Genomic DNA, 16,544 nt, shown 5'->3' with positions numbered 1-16,544 from the left:
TGGGAGTTTTCATTTCAGGGTTTCTTTCAGGAAGTAAACAGTGAATTCTGTTTTCACTTTGTTCTCTGCTTCTAAAAGAAGAGTTTTCTTTTAAGATATCTTAAAATAGGATGTTTAGCCTCCTTTTTTTGTCATGGTGTTCAAATAATACAATGATTCTTAAATTTTTTCTCCTAATCTGTTTACCAGGTTAGTTGTTTTTGATATGAGATACCTTACATTATCTTCTATTTTTTTCAGCCTTATAGCTTTGTTTTAATATTTCTAGTTGCCCCTTGGAGTCATAGGCTTCTATTTGGTGCATCTTAATTTTCAGGGAGTTTGCTGCTTGGGTAGGTTTTTGTACCTCTTGTGCCAAGCTGTCAATTCCCTTTCCAATTCTTTTTTCCATAGCTCTCATTTCTTTTCCGATATTTTCTCGAGTTGTTTTATTCTATTTATAAAAACATTTTTTAATACTTTAACTCTTCTAGGAATTCCATTTGAGTGTGTACAAGCTCTACTTATAGATGGACTAGAGTCGTTCTCTTCTTCTGCATTTGTGTTTTGAGTTTCTCTGCCAGTAGCTCATTTTTGCTGGGGTTCTTTTTTTTGTTTGTGCATTCCTCCAGCCTACTTCCTGAGTTTGAACTTGATGTTCAGGCTGGACTCTCCCACACTTCTAGATGGAAGGAAGGTCCTGGGATATAGTGTTGAGTTATCCCAGAATCTGCCACAGACTAGGGACCTGCAAGATTTTGTTGCTCCCAAAGCAGTCTGATTTAGGGCAAAGTCTGATTGTTGCTTCCATGGTCTAAGCTCTGGGTTTGGGTTTATGTAAGAGTAGATTTCTGCTGGACTCCATCCTTATCCACCAGCTGGAAAGCTCTGTTGGTCTGGGATTCCTGCTTTGGTTATTTCTCTGTAGACTGCACCAGGTATTAGGAATGAGATACTACTCTGTGCCTAGGGTCTAAACCACACTGCCACTGATGTTGTCACTGGCTTTTGAACTTCTCTTTTCTGTGATGCTCTGGGCCTTCCTACCTCGGTATGGCACCCCCTTGCACAGGTCTCTTTCTCAGTCAGCTCTAAGTCTCTTATCAAAAACTGAGTAGTGGGAAAAAAAGTTGTCAGTTCACACCTGCCTCTGTCATGGGGCTCCAGTATGAGTCTGGGATGTCCTCTTACCCTGGTATAGTATATTTATATTACCATTTAAATTTTTTAAAAGTAATAACCATTAGAAAAAAATCAACATTCAGAGTAAGAGGTAAAACCTTGTTTAAAATGCCAAATCAGAACCAAATGAATTAGCAAGCAAAAAAAATTTTTTTATCCCCCTCCAGATAGTCTCCTTGAAGTTCCGCTATCTTTGCCTTCTTACTTTCTCTTCTCTCCCTCTCTCAGTCCATGGTGGAGTAAAGTAGCCCCCAATTTGAAAGCTATCTGTTTACTGATATTTATGTTTGCTAGCTTGTAGAGTGCTTTTATTTTAAAATACATTTTTATTGATATGCTTTGTTTTTGGTGTAGTACTTTTAATGACTCCCAAGTTTGTCCCTGAGTCAGAGGTATAATCATTTTTAACATCAATATTTTTTCAACAATGCAGCAGATCTTCAAGGAATGAAATATACTACTCTGTCTTAAAAGTTGCAGGTCACCTACAGGGCAAAGGAGAGGTGTATGATGGATTTGAGTAGGCTGTTACTTATTGCCAATGAAAAATTGCACAGAGCCCCCAAAAAGATATCATAAAAGAGATTTAAAACTAGAAAAGGAGGTAATCAGTCATATAGTGAGAGTATGTAACAAACATTGATTGGCCCGCCTACTCTCTTGATAGCCAAAAGATCTAAGTCAGGATTGGTTTTGAACCAGAGGTCTGTGAACTTAAAATATTGGGGGTGTGTGTGTGTGTGTGTGTGTGTGCGCGTGTGTGTGTGTGTGTGTATGTATATATTGATGACTGTATTTCAACATAATTGGTTTCATTTTTAATCTAACATATTTTGTTTTGTACATTTAAAAACATTGTTCTAAGAAGGATCCACACATAGACTTCACCAAACTACCCAAATGGTCCATGACACCAAAAAGGTTAAGAGCCCCTGACATAAAGGATAATCTATATCATGTGGATGCGCCCTATGTGGAGGACATAGTGGAGACCTTCAACACAAGTCAACGTAATTTGAAGATCATAGGATGATAGGCTTATACATGTCTAGGTCATAGGTTCAACCTCTTCCTTTTCCAGATGAGGAAATGGAGGTCTAGGCATGGACCAGTTGTGATCTCATTGTTGGAAAGACTAGGTGGGAGAGGTGGTTGGAGGGGGCAGCTATATCATTGCTTTTTCAGTGTGTAATAGGTGGTATAGATACATTATAGCTGTCTTTTTTTTATGTTGAATACTGCCAAAAGTGATAATTGCTCATTAATATATTGTTGTATTTCAACCAGGAGCAAGAAAATCAAGATTTATTAGATAAATTCCAAATGCTGCATAGTCGAGCTGAAGACTTACAGATAAAGGCCCATCATGCTGAAGGAGAAAGTAGCTCAATACGGCTTGAGCTTCTCTCAGTTGATACAGATAGGAGACATCTTCGAGAGAGAGTAGACCTTTTAGAAAAAGAAATTCAAGAGGTAATAAACTAACACAGATCAATCATTCAGTGTTATGTCATGGTTTAAAAATTAATTTTTGAATGCAGCACCTACTACTGTGTTTAAGTGAATTGATTTTATTAAATGACTTAGTTACAGGTATTGATTTTAAAAAAATCAAATTCTTTTGAGGCATTTTCACTTAAAATCCTTTGTTTCTTATATTTACCAGGAAATAATTTCACTTTTTATATATAGGTTTTTCCCTCTTATTAATTTAATTACCAGTTTTTATTTGGCCTACCTTTTGCTGGGCTGTTATAGAGCTAAATAAGTTCTTACAGTTTTTCTGGAGGTCATAATTTGTCATTTCCAATGTCTTTCAAATTTTCAAATGTTACTCTTCAACCTCTAACTATTGACATAGTTCATGCTTTGTACATTGAATATCCTTATGAAGGCAATACCACCCATTCTGAGTGGACTCAGTGTTAAGTTCTCTCCCAATCCAGGGGTAAGAGGGATCCTGGATTCTTCCATTCATCAAACTGCGTATTTGAATATTGATGATGATGATGATGATGATGATGATGATGCTAACTAGCATTTATATATAGTGCCTACTATGCGCTAGGTACTATGTTAAGTGCTTTGCAAATATTATTTTATTTGATTCTCAGCAATCCCACAAGGCGTAGGTGCTTTTGACAGTTGAGGATACTAAGGCAAACAGCAGTGACTTGTCAAGGTCCCATAGCTTGTAATGATTGAAGCCACATTTGCACTCAGGTCTTTCTGATTCCATACCTGGTACTCTATCCACTGTGAGCCATAGATGCCTCTAGTTAAAAGTATAGTAGCAACTAGAGATGTGATAAGGATTGAATACTGTAAACTCATTTTCTGTCTAGTACAAAAGGATTTTAAAGATCATCTTGTCCAACCCCACTTTTTATATCCAAAGAAACTGAAACACAGAATAGGTGTAAATATGGTTTATCTGCAACACCAGGAATAGGGAAAAGCCTGGATCATTGGCTTTTGTAAGAACTATTAACCTTAGAAAAGCTCTGAGACTTTGTTGATAATATAAGCCAGGACATTCCTTATTTACATATGTTGGCCACATTTGGCATTCTTTTATCAGTAAGTGCTACATCTTTATGGTAGTCCTTATCCAGATGTATAATATCAGCAACCATTTAAACAAATGAATTTTCTTTTAGATTTTCATAATTTTAATTGTGTGAATTACTTTTGTTTAATAAGTAGCAAAGTTACACATATATAAATGTATATTATCATATTGTATATATGTGCTATATATAGTACTATGTACATATGTATATATTTGTGTGTATTCAATAGTATATATGCAGTATGTATATATACAATTATATATATTATATACAATTAGCATGTATGTGTTTTTAGGATTTTGTGCTTTAGCAAAGTTTTTCTAATATAGGCCAGGCCTAATGAAAAACATCCCTAGATTCTCAGAATCTCAAAGTTGGAAAGGGCCACAGGTCCTGAAATTTAGATACTGATGAAAGATAAAGAAATACTATGGTGAGTTAGTGTAGAAATTATTTTTGTAGTCTAAATAGATTTTTGTGAGTTTTCAGAAGTAAACATCACTGATTATCTCTAAATTTTGAAGAAATTGAATTCTTCTAATGAAGAAATGAAATGATATTTATTTAGAGCAGTTCTTTTCATACTTTGATTTTTCTCATGGTTATTCCCATAAATTCTGGTATTTTAAAAAATATAAACAGCATTTCTGTGGCATGAGTTCTTATTATTCAGGACATTTTTTATGAAAAACTCAAACATTTACTTATAATTAAAATCGCAGATATTAAATTGTTAAGGTAGAGTATTAGAATAATTGATCAATTTGCTTGGATAAACTCAAATGTTCTAATTTTTATTCTAATACTCTCTTTTTGGCTTTTTTTTCTAATTTGAAAATAAAAATTAAAAGCAGCAGAAAGCCCTTTGTGTAATAAATATTGCAAAGTACACCTGGTTTGTTTCATTAAGTCACATATAATAACCAGCACCCCAAACTCTGTGCTCAGAATCAAGCTTTTGAGACCAGCAGAATACCTGAAGCCAAAAAGAGAAGCTTTCAGCAGGCAATCAAGAATTATTTCTAGTTTTAGGCAGCCTATCAAAACCTTTTCACGTTCCTAAAATGACCTACCTAAAGCACCAAGGCATTGGAAAGCTCCCTGGGGAGTTGTAAGTACCCAGAAGGCAAAAAAAGGGAGATGCTAAAAGAGCCTGGTGCAATCTGGTTGCACACAGTAAGTATTTCATAAGTGTTTAATTGAATTGTTGTGGTATTGAAATTTAGAACATCTTTCTTGCTTACCATATTTCCATCCATTAGTCACAATGATGGGAGATTTATAAAATAAATGCCTATTATTAATAGTAGTAGTGATAATTCACTAAGGTAGGTAATGTCAGTATTATTGTCTCTCTTAAATAATTCACTTAATTCTTAGAAATTCACCAGAGGAAACTTATCATAAGACTGGTTAAATGACTTAACCTTAGTTTGGGAGACAGTAAATATTGGAACTGGGAATAAGCCCAGATCTTCTGTCTCCAAGTCAAATTTACATTCTAATATAATATACTGCCTTCTTCCATGAAACAGACTTTTACTCTTTGAAGTTTTCACCATAGTTTCATTCTTAATTCACCTTTGTTTGGTTAAAGGATTCACAAAAGGACATTAAAAAACTTTTCAACAGAATTTAAGTGATTCTCTTGATGGGTAATTGACATGTGCAGCTTTTAGGAATGTATATTTTATGTGAAGCAACTATTGATTTTGTAAGTTTTCATGTCTGTTAATTCTATTTCACAGCACATAAATGCTCACCATGCTTATGAAACTCAAATATCCTCAATGTCAAAAGCCTTGTCTAGATTGGAGGAAAAGCTCAGATGTGAACATGATGAAAAAGCATCAATTTTAAATGACCTGTCATCTCTGAGAGAACTTTGCATTAAACTTGACTCAGGCAAAGAATTCATTGCCCGGCAATTGGCCTCCAAAAACATGGAGTATGAGAGGGTAAGAAACAAAATATAAATTTTCTGAGTCATTTTATTTTAATTTCAGTTTTCTCTAACTTAGTCTTTTTACTTTAAAGACCATTACTTATACTTGTTTTTCCACTAATATTTGGTTGCAAATTAAAAATGATCAAAACTCTTTAAAAAATGTGATAATCTGAGGTGCCTCTTTGAGACTCTGCAGCAGATGATTCCCCATATCTAGCTGCACACCTCCTTTACTGCTGCCCCTCGGATCTCTTGCTGCCGTCAGAGCCAGGTGTGTGTACCCCTCCTCCTCAGAGCCTTTCCTGAGTTTCTTCAGCTCCAGGTATTGGTACACTCTCCTCCTTGAAATACAACTTCATGTTTTCTTGTCTTTCTACCTTTTTGTTTTCTTCCTAGTAGAATGTGAGCTTCTTAACGGAAAAGACTATTTCATTTTTGTCTTTATTTCCACAGTGACAAGCCCACTACTTTGCATGTCTTTCTTTTGGTCCAAACTTATTCATTGCTGTAGCGATGTTCTGGTAAGGAAACTCTCTCTATCAATGCAGATTGTCAGTTCTTCAGCATCTTTTAGTCTTTTAGCAGCATCTTTTAGCAGCAACAGCCCTGCCTTGTCTAGATCACTCAGACAGTGGCCTTGAACCAAGGTTATCCTGACTCCAAGTTTCTATATACCACACCAGGATGCCCTCTGTCTTATGTGTGGTCACTGATTAATGAATGTTCATTGAATTAAGTTTTGAGGGCTGCATTTGTGGAGCAGAATAGTCACTTAGACACACACACTTATAGAGTAAGAGAATAACATCCTTATTTTTTCTCTTAAAAAGTAATACCTGAATAGGAGAGGGAAAGTGGTTGCTGCTAGAAAATTCTTTAAGATCTTTCGTTACCCTCACTTAACCAGAAAATGAAATTAGAAGTTTTCTTAAGGATTCTGCTGAGTTGAAGTTTTAATTTAAGACCTATTGCATGCCATGGGATATATTTTTAATTGGGCTTCATGTGGCAATGTCTCTGTTTTCATATATTAGGAAAGTAGGTCATCACCTTTGGTTCACAGATTCTGTTTTTGTAGGCTGACAGCAACATTCCAAAATTTCGTTATTATTATTATCTTCGCATTTAATGCTCAGATGTATATCTCTTACAAGTAAAAGTACTCAAGAAATGAGATGAGTTCTATAGCCATAAAGATTCATCATGTGAAAGAGTTTTAGACCTGGAAGGTACCTTAGAAATATGTAACTACAACTCCCTCATTTTAGAGTTGGGGAAACTGAGGAATGTCTTTAACTGGCTAATCATACACTAACATGGAGGACCTTGGAACTAGGACTCTGGGCTATAGAAGGTTAAACACTAGTATTGATTATGAATAACATGGATGATTAAATCACCACAAAATCCTGAATTTTAATTTTTTCTAATATGTTGACTAAAATAAGTATATGTGTTATTACCATATTCACCTAATCCATGTGCTTTAATAGAATATTTCTTTTGTTTTGTAGTGAACTTTTATGATCAAATATCCCGTCAAAAGATAGTAATATCTTTGGAGGAACAGTAAAACCAATTTTGCCAACTCTTTGCTTTACCCTTTGAGTACAGCTTTCATTTAAGTGCCACTTCCTTATGTCTTTAAAAGATTTTTTTTTAATCTTGAATTTAAATACCAGAAAAGAAGAGGGTAGGAGAGATTTCCATATTATACAGGAGAACACAAAAAAAGATGGTTGTCATATTGCTTCTTTAGGAAAAAAAAGCACATAATAATTCCAAGAGTTGATTTCAAACTTCTCATGCTTGTCTTTGCTTCCTTCTAAGCTTCCTTCTGTACCCCTCTGTGCATTTAAAAAAAAAAAATGTTTCAGGGCAGCTAAGTGGCGCAGTGAGTAGAGCTCGGCCCTGGAGTCAGGAGAACCTGAGTTCAACTCCGGTCTCAGATACTTGACACATTTACTGGCTGTGTCACCTTGAGCAAGTCACTTAACTACAATGCCCTGCCATCCCCCCCTCCAAAAAAAATTTTTTTTTAAAATGTTTCAATGGGCCTCTTTTTTTGGAATCGCTATTGGTAATCCTTCCCTCCCATTAAAAACTGAGAAAAAGCAAGTAAGATGATTTCATGACAAATAAGCATAATTAAGCCAAACTTATCCACACAGTTTACACATCCAGAAATTTATGCCTCTTTGTGCATCTTGAATCCTTCACAGTCAGGATGTGGGTAACATCCTTCATCAAAAGTTCTGCTTGTTGCTTTGATCAAAGTTCTTCAGTCTTTCAAAGTTGTTTTTCTTTAGTGTTGCTATCCTGCTATAAATTCTTCTCCTTGTTTTGCTTACTTCACTTCCCATGAATTCATACTTCCCAGGATTCTCTGATATTGTCTCTTTAGTCTGTTCCTATGGTATAACAATATTTCATTACATTTATATACCACAATTTGTCCATCGATTCCTCACTTGATGGACACCTCTTTAGATTTTAGTTCTTCATTTTGTTTTATTCTCCTTTAATACCACCTTCAGGATCAGGAAGTTTGTTTTACTTGAGGCTATTCCCTCAGAATTAAGCTCTCAACCATCCCCTTTCTTCTGCTTATTTTCCATGTCTAGTTTTATGTATTTCTACACCAAACTGTTTATGTTTGAGTGTGCACGTTTATGTGTTCATTCTTTGTCCTTTTCAGATAAAAGGAAGCCTCATCTGATGCCTGCCCTCCCTACCCTTTTCCTCCATGTTTGTATATTCTTCTCACTTACCCCAGTTAGGAGAAATTTTAAGGAATATGTCTTTACCAATAAGAGCCTTAGGCAAGAATCTCTATAAATGAAAAGGATGCTATCTGCATTAATGGATGAAGTCCTCATATTGATGTTTTTTAAATTAAATTAAAAATTTTTTGTTACATTTTAAGTTTCAGACTACTCCCTTCCCTCCCCACCCCACATTAGAGAAAGCCACCATTTGACACAGATTTATAAATACATATAAAACCATAATATGCATGCTTCTGATTATCATTTCTTTCTCTGGAGGTGGATAGATAGCATCTTTCTTCACAGGTCCTTTGTAGTTAATTTGAGTATTTATAGCACTCAGAAGGACTTGGTTGTTCAAAATTATTCTTGAACAATATTGCTTATACAGTATATAACTGCTCACTTCACTTTTTGTTATTTCATGCAAGTCTTTCTGTTTTTCTAAAATCAACCAGCTCATCATTTCTTACAGTGCGGTAGTATTTCCATCACAATCGTGTACCACAATTTGTTTAGCCATTTCCCCATTGATGGGCATCCCCTCAATTTCTAGTTCTTCCACCATAAAGAGAGCAGCTACAAATATTTTAGAACGTATAGGTTCTTTTCCTTTTTCTCTGATCACCGTGGGCAACAGACCTAATATTGGTATTGCTGGGTCAAAGGGTAGACACAGTTTTATAATTCTTTGGGCATAATTCCAGATTGCTCTCCATAATGGTTGGATCAGTTCACAATTCTACCAACTGTGTATTAGTGTCCCAGTTTTTCCATAACCCTTCTAACATTTTGTCATTTACTCTTCTATCATTTTAGCCAATCTGATAGGTGTGATGTTATCTCAAAGTTGTTTTAATTTGCACTTCTCTAATCAATAATGATTTAGAGCAATTTTCACATGACTATATGTAGTTTTGATTTCTTCATTGAGGAACTGCCTGTTCATATCCTTTGACCATTTATCAATTGGGGAATGACTCATATTCATATAAATTTGACAAAGTTCTCTATGTATTTGAGAAAGAGACCTTTATCTGAGAAATTGTCTATAAATCCTCCCCCCCAATTTTCTGCTTTCCTTCTAATTGTGGCTACATTAGTTTTATTTGTACATAAACCTTTTTAATTTAATGTAATCAAAATTATCTATTTTATATCTAGTGATACTTTCTATCTTTTGTTTATTTATAAATTCTTCTCCTGTCCATAAGTCTGATAGGTAATGTGGTCCATGTTTTTCTAGTTTGCTTATGATATCTCCCTTCATATCTAGGTTGTAGTATCTATCCATTTTAACCTTATCTTAGGAAATAGTGTAAGGTATGAAAGGGTAAGAAACAACATATAAATTTTCTGAGTCATTTTATTTTAATTTCACTTTTCTCTTAATTTAATCTTTAACAATGTTTTCTTGTTTAAAAAACAAAACAAAAACAGGATTTTAAGAATATTAATCAATGCATAGCTAGAAATAGTGATCTAGAAAATAGTATTTGTGTCACTCTAATCAAACTCTTATATTAGGGAAAACTTCTGTAAAATGTTCTCTCCCACTTAGAGAAGACAAGGCCAACACCACTGCTGACTTTTGGCTAAGGTCAATGCTCAGCCTTACATTCCATTTTGTTTCTGGAACCTGTTTCTTCTGGTCTTTTGGCTTTGAATTTAGCCAGCAGCAAATCAAGCCACCAAACAATAGAGTAAAATATTAAGTACCTAATAAGTGCTCATTCAGCACTGTACTATGTACTATTGCCCCTGCTCTTAAGTGGTTTATAGCATATATTGGAAGGTGGGTCTGTTATTGCATCTACAAGTCTTCCACAGTCAATAACAGGATTGTTTCACAATTTACAGAAATGAAGAGCGTAAAACATATAATTAATAAATCGTGGACTACAAATCATGCGTGCTATTAGGAATACTGAGGAGAAAAAGAAGAAAAAGCATTGAAGATGTTAGAGAAGGCTTTATGGAAAAAAATAGGAACTAGGTCCTGGGGGTGGGGAAGGGTTGGAAAGGGGCAGAATTTGGGTAGAATAAATGGTGTTTAATCGTGTTGTATAGGTGTTAACACCGAGATGATGGAAGAAGACCAATAAGCTCCAACTACCTCCAACGCTTTAGAGACATATTAATTCTAAGGTAGTCACTAACTCGTTTTTCCTAGAATCAAATGTGCTTAGAATCCAAACGTGAAATTTGGTTGGAAATCCTAAATGTAAACACCACATTGTCAATGTCCTAGCAAATCACTGCAACAATTCATAACTCAACATCTAAGTTAATTGTTGTCAGTATATCAGTAGCCCCATTAACTTATAAATTTGAGTAAAAAATTACAATACTTATTCCTATTAAAAATGCTTCAAAACATAGGTATAAATGGATTTTTCCTTTAAATGATAAGCATCTACCTAAAACCACCAGTAAGCATTATTTTTAAAGTGGCTAAGCTAGAAGGCTTCCCAAAAAGTAGAGGAATAAAACAAGCATTATCACCAATACTATTCAATATTGTATTAGAAATGCTAGCAATAGCAATAAAAGAAAAAGAAATCAAAGGAATCAGAATGGACTGTGAGTCAATAAGACTCTCTCTCTATGCAGAAAAAATGATGATATACTTGAACAATCCTAGAGATTCAACTAAAAACTTGAGACTGTAAGGCCATACCTACAGACTGTGGATGAATGGGTAGTACATGGTAATCTATTTGATCCTGCAAAAGAATTCATCATTCAGAGAAACAGAAATGTTCCAGGGAATCATAGAGACTTTTGGTATGCAACCTACACACACTGTAGAGTATCCGAAAAGACAGAGAATGAGGAGAAAATGAGCGATAATGCTAGTGTCAGTTCTGGCAGTGACCAGGCTCCCTCAAGCAGGCAGCACACCGTGGTGTCCTTCCTCAAACCTGTCTTAAAGCACATTATAATGGCTGGGAAATCTGCAGTTACTGAAGAACCTGCAGTGCTCAGATTCCCTACACCAGACTGCTTCAAGAGATGCGGAAAGAAAAAGCTTGTATACCCTGTTTCTTGAGTCTGTGCAGTCCCAACTTCGGCATGGGGAAGATTCCTTTACAGATGTCATCACTGAAGAACAGGCTACCAAGGAGAGTTTGATTAAGATGCAGTCTATAGCAGAAAGACACCTGGAGCTGGATGATGTTCATGATCCCTTGCTGGCCATTAACTTTGCAAGGTTGTATTTGGAGCAGAGCGACTTTCATGAAAAGTTTACTCGCGGTGATATTTGTATGGATAGATCATCTGAATCTGTGACATGCCAGACTTTTGAACTAACCCTGAGATCCTGCCTTTACCCTCATATTGATAAGCAGTATCTGAAATGCTGTGGAAATCTAATGCAGACTTTAAAGAAAGATTATAAATTGGTTGAATATCTACAGGCCATGAGAAATTTTTTCCTACTTTGAAGCCGGAGACACAATGTATGACTTTTACACATCGGTTTTTGATAAGCGAAAAGGAAACCTGGCACAATGTTTCCTTTCTTAATGCTCAACTCCAGGAAGCAGTTGGACAATGTTATGCAGAAGACAGTTCACACTTATCAATATCCTTTGAAAATGTTGACACAACTAAGAAGAAACTCCCAGTTCATATCTTGGATGGCCTAACATGGAGTTATAAGATTCCCTGGCCTGTGGACATTGTTATAAATTTATAATCAGGTGTTTCTTCTATTGCAAATAAAGTGGGCCAAATACAGTCTAGATATTTTATGATTTGATGAATTGGTTAGTACTGCAGAAAAGCCACCAATTAAAGAAGGACCATTATTTGAACAAGACTCTGTTGCTCAGTTTGGACCACAAAAGGAACCTGTAAAACAACAAATTCATCGAATGTTTCTCTTGAGAGTGAAACTCATGCATTTTGTTAACAGCTTACGCAACTACATCATGACTAGGATTCTTCACAGTACAGGTCTGGAGTTTCAGCACCAAGTGGAGGAAGCAAAGGATTTAGATCAACTGATTAAAATTCATTATAGATATTTGTCCACAGTTCATGATTGATGCCTTCTGAGAGAAAAGGTGTTTCATGAAGGAAACTATAATGAAAGTCTTAAATTCAGTACCTAGTATGTACTCTTCATGTTGGCAATAATTTTAGCGAAGTAGCAGGATATAAAATAAGCCCACATAAATAATCAGCATTTCTGCATTCCACCAAGAAAGCTCTGCAAGAAGAGATAGTAAAAGATAACCCATTTAAAATAACTGTCGTGTATAAAAAACCTGGGAGTATACCTGCCAAAACAAACCCAGGCACCACAAGAACATAATTATAAACACTTTTTATACAAATAAAGTCAGATTTAAATAACTGGAGAAATATTAATTGTTCATGGGTAGGCAGAGCCAATATAACAAAAATGACAATTCTACCTAAACTAATCTACTTGTTCCCAATTAAACTACCAAAAATTCTCTTATTGGACTAGAAAAAAATAATGTAAAAATTCATTTGGAAGAACAAAAGGTCAAGAATATCAAAGCAATTAATGGAAAAAAATGTAAAGGAAGGAGACTTAGCAGGACAGATCTTAAACTATATTATAAGCCGGTTACTTTGAAAACTATCCCTTACTGGCTAATAAACAGAAAAGTGGATCAGTGGAATAGGGTAGACATACAATACACAGGAGTAAATGATTATAGTAACTTTGTGTTTGATAAATGTAAAGATTTAAGCTTTTGAGATAAAAATACACTATTTGGTTTAAAAAAAATTGCTGGGAAAACTGGAAAGCAATCTGGCAGAAATTGGGTATAGATCAATACCTTCCACCATTTACCAAGATAATGCAGCATTTGAAGGAACTTTCTGCGTATAGATACATTGAAAATATTTCACAGTTTAAAAGTCTCAATTTATGATTGGTAAACATACTATTATGCTAAATATGTATTTTTTCTTTATAGGCCTTGGAAGAAGTAGAAACTGCAAAAACAGAAGCAGAGCTGTTAAAAAAACAATTGTCAAGTGAAAGAATTACAGTTGACAACCTTGAAACATTATTGGCTACCAATAGAGACAAAGAATTTCACTCTCATATAACTTCACATGAGAAAGATTCAGAAATTCTTCGACTTAAAGACATGTTAACTCTTTCTGAGAGCAAGCTGTAAGTTTCCTAAAATAAGCAGTATATTGACAGTTGCTAATTGAAGATCATTTATAATTTTAAAAAATTAGTATGCATGTACGCAATAATTAATACATGAAATATTTTGTAAGTTTTCTACAGTTTATCTGATCACAGGGAATGTTTTTGGGAAATAGTTTGTAGAAACATTTTTAAGTTTGCCTTTAGATTAAGAACTGAAAGTTCTCTTCCTGAGCATTTGTGAATTTCTGTTCTTCTTTCTCTACACCTCCCATTGTTCATTAACATACGTACTTCCCTGAACATTAAATGTATATCTACACAACCCAAGATTGTATCTTAAGAATAAGACATGAATGTGAAATGTGAAAATTACATTCAGAAAATATGAAGATTCTTTAGAGAACTCCTGTTATTCCTCTACTTGGGAATTGTTTTTCATTGTGTTCTCAGAATTTTATTCCTAACAGCTTCCTCTGTTTTCTGGGCTGACTTCCCCCATGGATTTTCATCCATGAATTCCTACCTATTTTTCCTCTAAGCTACTATAAATAAACCTTTCCAGAATCTAGCATTTAATGTCAGACTTTCTTCATTTCTAATGCAAATAGACAAGAATGCCTCTCTCCCCTCCTCCCAACAAGGTTCTTGTCATTTACACCTCAGCAGCTAGTTCTTCCCTTTTGAATTTTCCCTTATTGCTTCTTCTACCTTTTGAAGGATGACAATTTTTGTTAAATAAGTTTCAGGAAACTTCAGCTCTACTTTTTTTGAAGGGGGGGGTGATGCAGAGAGAATTATAGCAGATATTGATATAATTGAGGCCCTCTTCAGTACTCTATCCTATGCTTGTAATCCATTTATTGAATTCTTCTGTTCCTTTTTTTTCTTCTCCAAGTACTCCAATGAAAAAATTGCTTGTTTTTGCGTTCATTGATCTTCACCCAGTTGCTCACAATAATGCTTGCCTACTCTGGTTCTTAAGCTTCTGTGCATGAGTATATGTATATATATTCCATCTTGTTTATTTTGAATGAAAGAGCCATATTCTAGTCAAAGGCCTTATCCCAGCAAGTCTCAGTGAAACTCATTAGGTCAAATTTACTACCTTGCTCCAAGACCTTTAGTTCATTTTGTTGTCCATACTATTTTATGTTTACATATAGCTATTTGAAGCCTTGGGTTTTATTACTTATTGTATTCTTGAGTTTTTTCTACTTAGCTTCTGAGTGGCTCAAATCTATTCTTCCCACATTGTAGCTCTTCAGTGACATATAGTTTCGTGGATTTGGTAAGCCGTTTTCCAAAGCCTCTTTGATTAGATTTGCAAGACATCAGGCAAATGCATTCCTTTCTTGGCTAGGTTTACTTCATCCCTGATCAGGAACTCTATTTCAAACCATAGTCCAGAAATTCAGTTCATGTTTTCATATGCCATCTTCTAAACTAATTTTATGCTTCCTAGTTCTTCCTTTCTCTGCATTCTTTGCTTTCAGTTTCTTACCCCAAACTTCATAAAATTTGGAAGAGATTCTGTCTGGTAGTATCATTTGCAGCCCATAGGAATATTCAGAAGTGGTAATCACCTTCTGTTTTGACAATCTGAGGAAGATTCTTTACTATATCTTGTATACGTGCCCTAGTACGACAAGAACTCTGTCTACTGTATCAAGCTGATACATCCCTCATGCCTCATCAGAGAGTCAGAAATCACCACTATACCCATTTTTCATCTACTCCTTACTGGCTGATTGATCTCTTCTCTCTTAGCAGCCATGGGTCTACTTGGTCATTCTTTGGAAGCCAAGCAGCTACTTCCTTCTTGGAATAGCAAGGTCTACCCTCTTTAGAAATAACTTAAATTGGCTTTTTTTCTTTGAATGTTCAGTATATTTCTCTGTGAAACATTTTTCCATTTCAACCGTATAACGTAGATACCCAATACCTCTTGAGATCCTTTTTTCTTATTTCTTTTCATGTTGAAACTCCTCTTATGTTTTTCCCTTCTTGGACATGCTTCATTGCACCACAGTTTATTCAGTCATTATTGTAACGTAGTGGAAATGCTGTGGTGGATAAAGTGCTGGACCAAGAGTCCACTAGGGATTTAAACTATTCCCTGGCACTTATTACTGTGTTACCATGGATAAGTCATTTAACCTCCAAGCCACAATTTCCACAACTGTAAAATGGGGATAATAATATCTGTAGTAGTTATCTCATATCTCTTATGGTTTACATAAGGTAATTTATGTAAAGCCCCTTACAGACTTTAAAAAACTATATAAAGATTGGTGGTTGTTACTGTTTTTATCATGAACACTGGAATGGCAGTCAGGAGACCTTTATTCCAATCCTGACCCCACTGCTAACTCATTTTGGGACCAGGTGCAGGTTACTTCCTTTCTCCGGACCTCAGTTTCCTCATCTCTCAAATTGTGGTTAAACCAGATTATCTCTTAAGTCAATTCTAAGTTCCATGATTCAATGAATATTCAATTTGTATATTGTTTCAAGCTCTTTTAATAACATTATTAGGCTATAGTCCTGGTAATCTGTAGATCTGCTGTTGCCCGATTCTGATCTAGTTTTGATCTTAGAACTCTTTATACTTTACTACCCTTTTCTACTGTTGAAAATTTTAGCTTTTTGTACTATTATCATTTTTCAATAATTGCTTACAAATAACACACAATTGAACCCTCCCTCGTTAAAAAAGAAGAAAGTAGAGAAAACAATTTCATCTGACAGTATGTGAGGTATGCCACCTCTGAAGACTTACTACACCTTTCTACTTATATATTCAGCTTAGAAGGACATGGGCAAAAATGACATCTGCGTGTCAATCTATCTGTATGATATGGATAGATATATCACCTGTGCCTATGTATGTATATGTACGTTATACATATTTTATGCATGTAAAGATTTGTGATGTGTGTGTA

The 16,544-nt window shown here is 35.0% G+C and overlaps 1 protein-coding gene across 1 annotated transcript in view; it reads left to right on the top strand.

Moving 5' to 3' along the window:
• LOC118853593 (centrosomal protein of 135 kDa-like) overlaps window positions 1-16,544 on the top strand; it is a 48,029-nt gene that overhangs the window by 18,011 nt on the left and 13,474 nt on the right. Inside the window, exons 5-7 of the mRNA XM_036763743.1 lie at window positions 2,449-2,634; window positions 5,483-5,692; window positions 13,415-13,617. Coding sequence (XP_036619638.1) covers window positions 2,449-2,634; window positions 5,483-5,692; window positions 13,415-13,617 — 599 coding nt within the window. The remainder of the gene's footprint in view (window positions 1-2,448; window positions 2,635-5,482; window positions 5,693-13,414; window positions 13,618-16,544) is intronic.

This window comes from Trichosurus vulpecula, chromosome 6 (assembly GCF_011100635.1).
Source record: "Trichosurus vulpecula isolate mTriVul1 chromosome 6, mTriVul1.pri, whole genome shotgun sequence".
Classification (NCBI taxonomy): Eukaryota; Metazoa; Chordata; class Mammalia; order Diprotodontia; family Phalangeridae; genus Trichosurus; species Trichosurus vulpecula.
The sequence above is the reverse complement of the archived record's forward strand: the minus strand, read 5'-3'. Positions and strand labels throughout refer to the sequence as shown.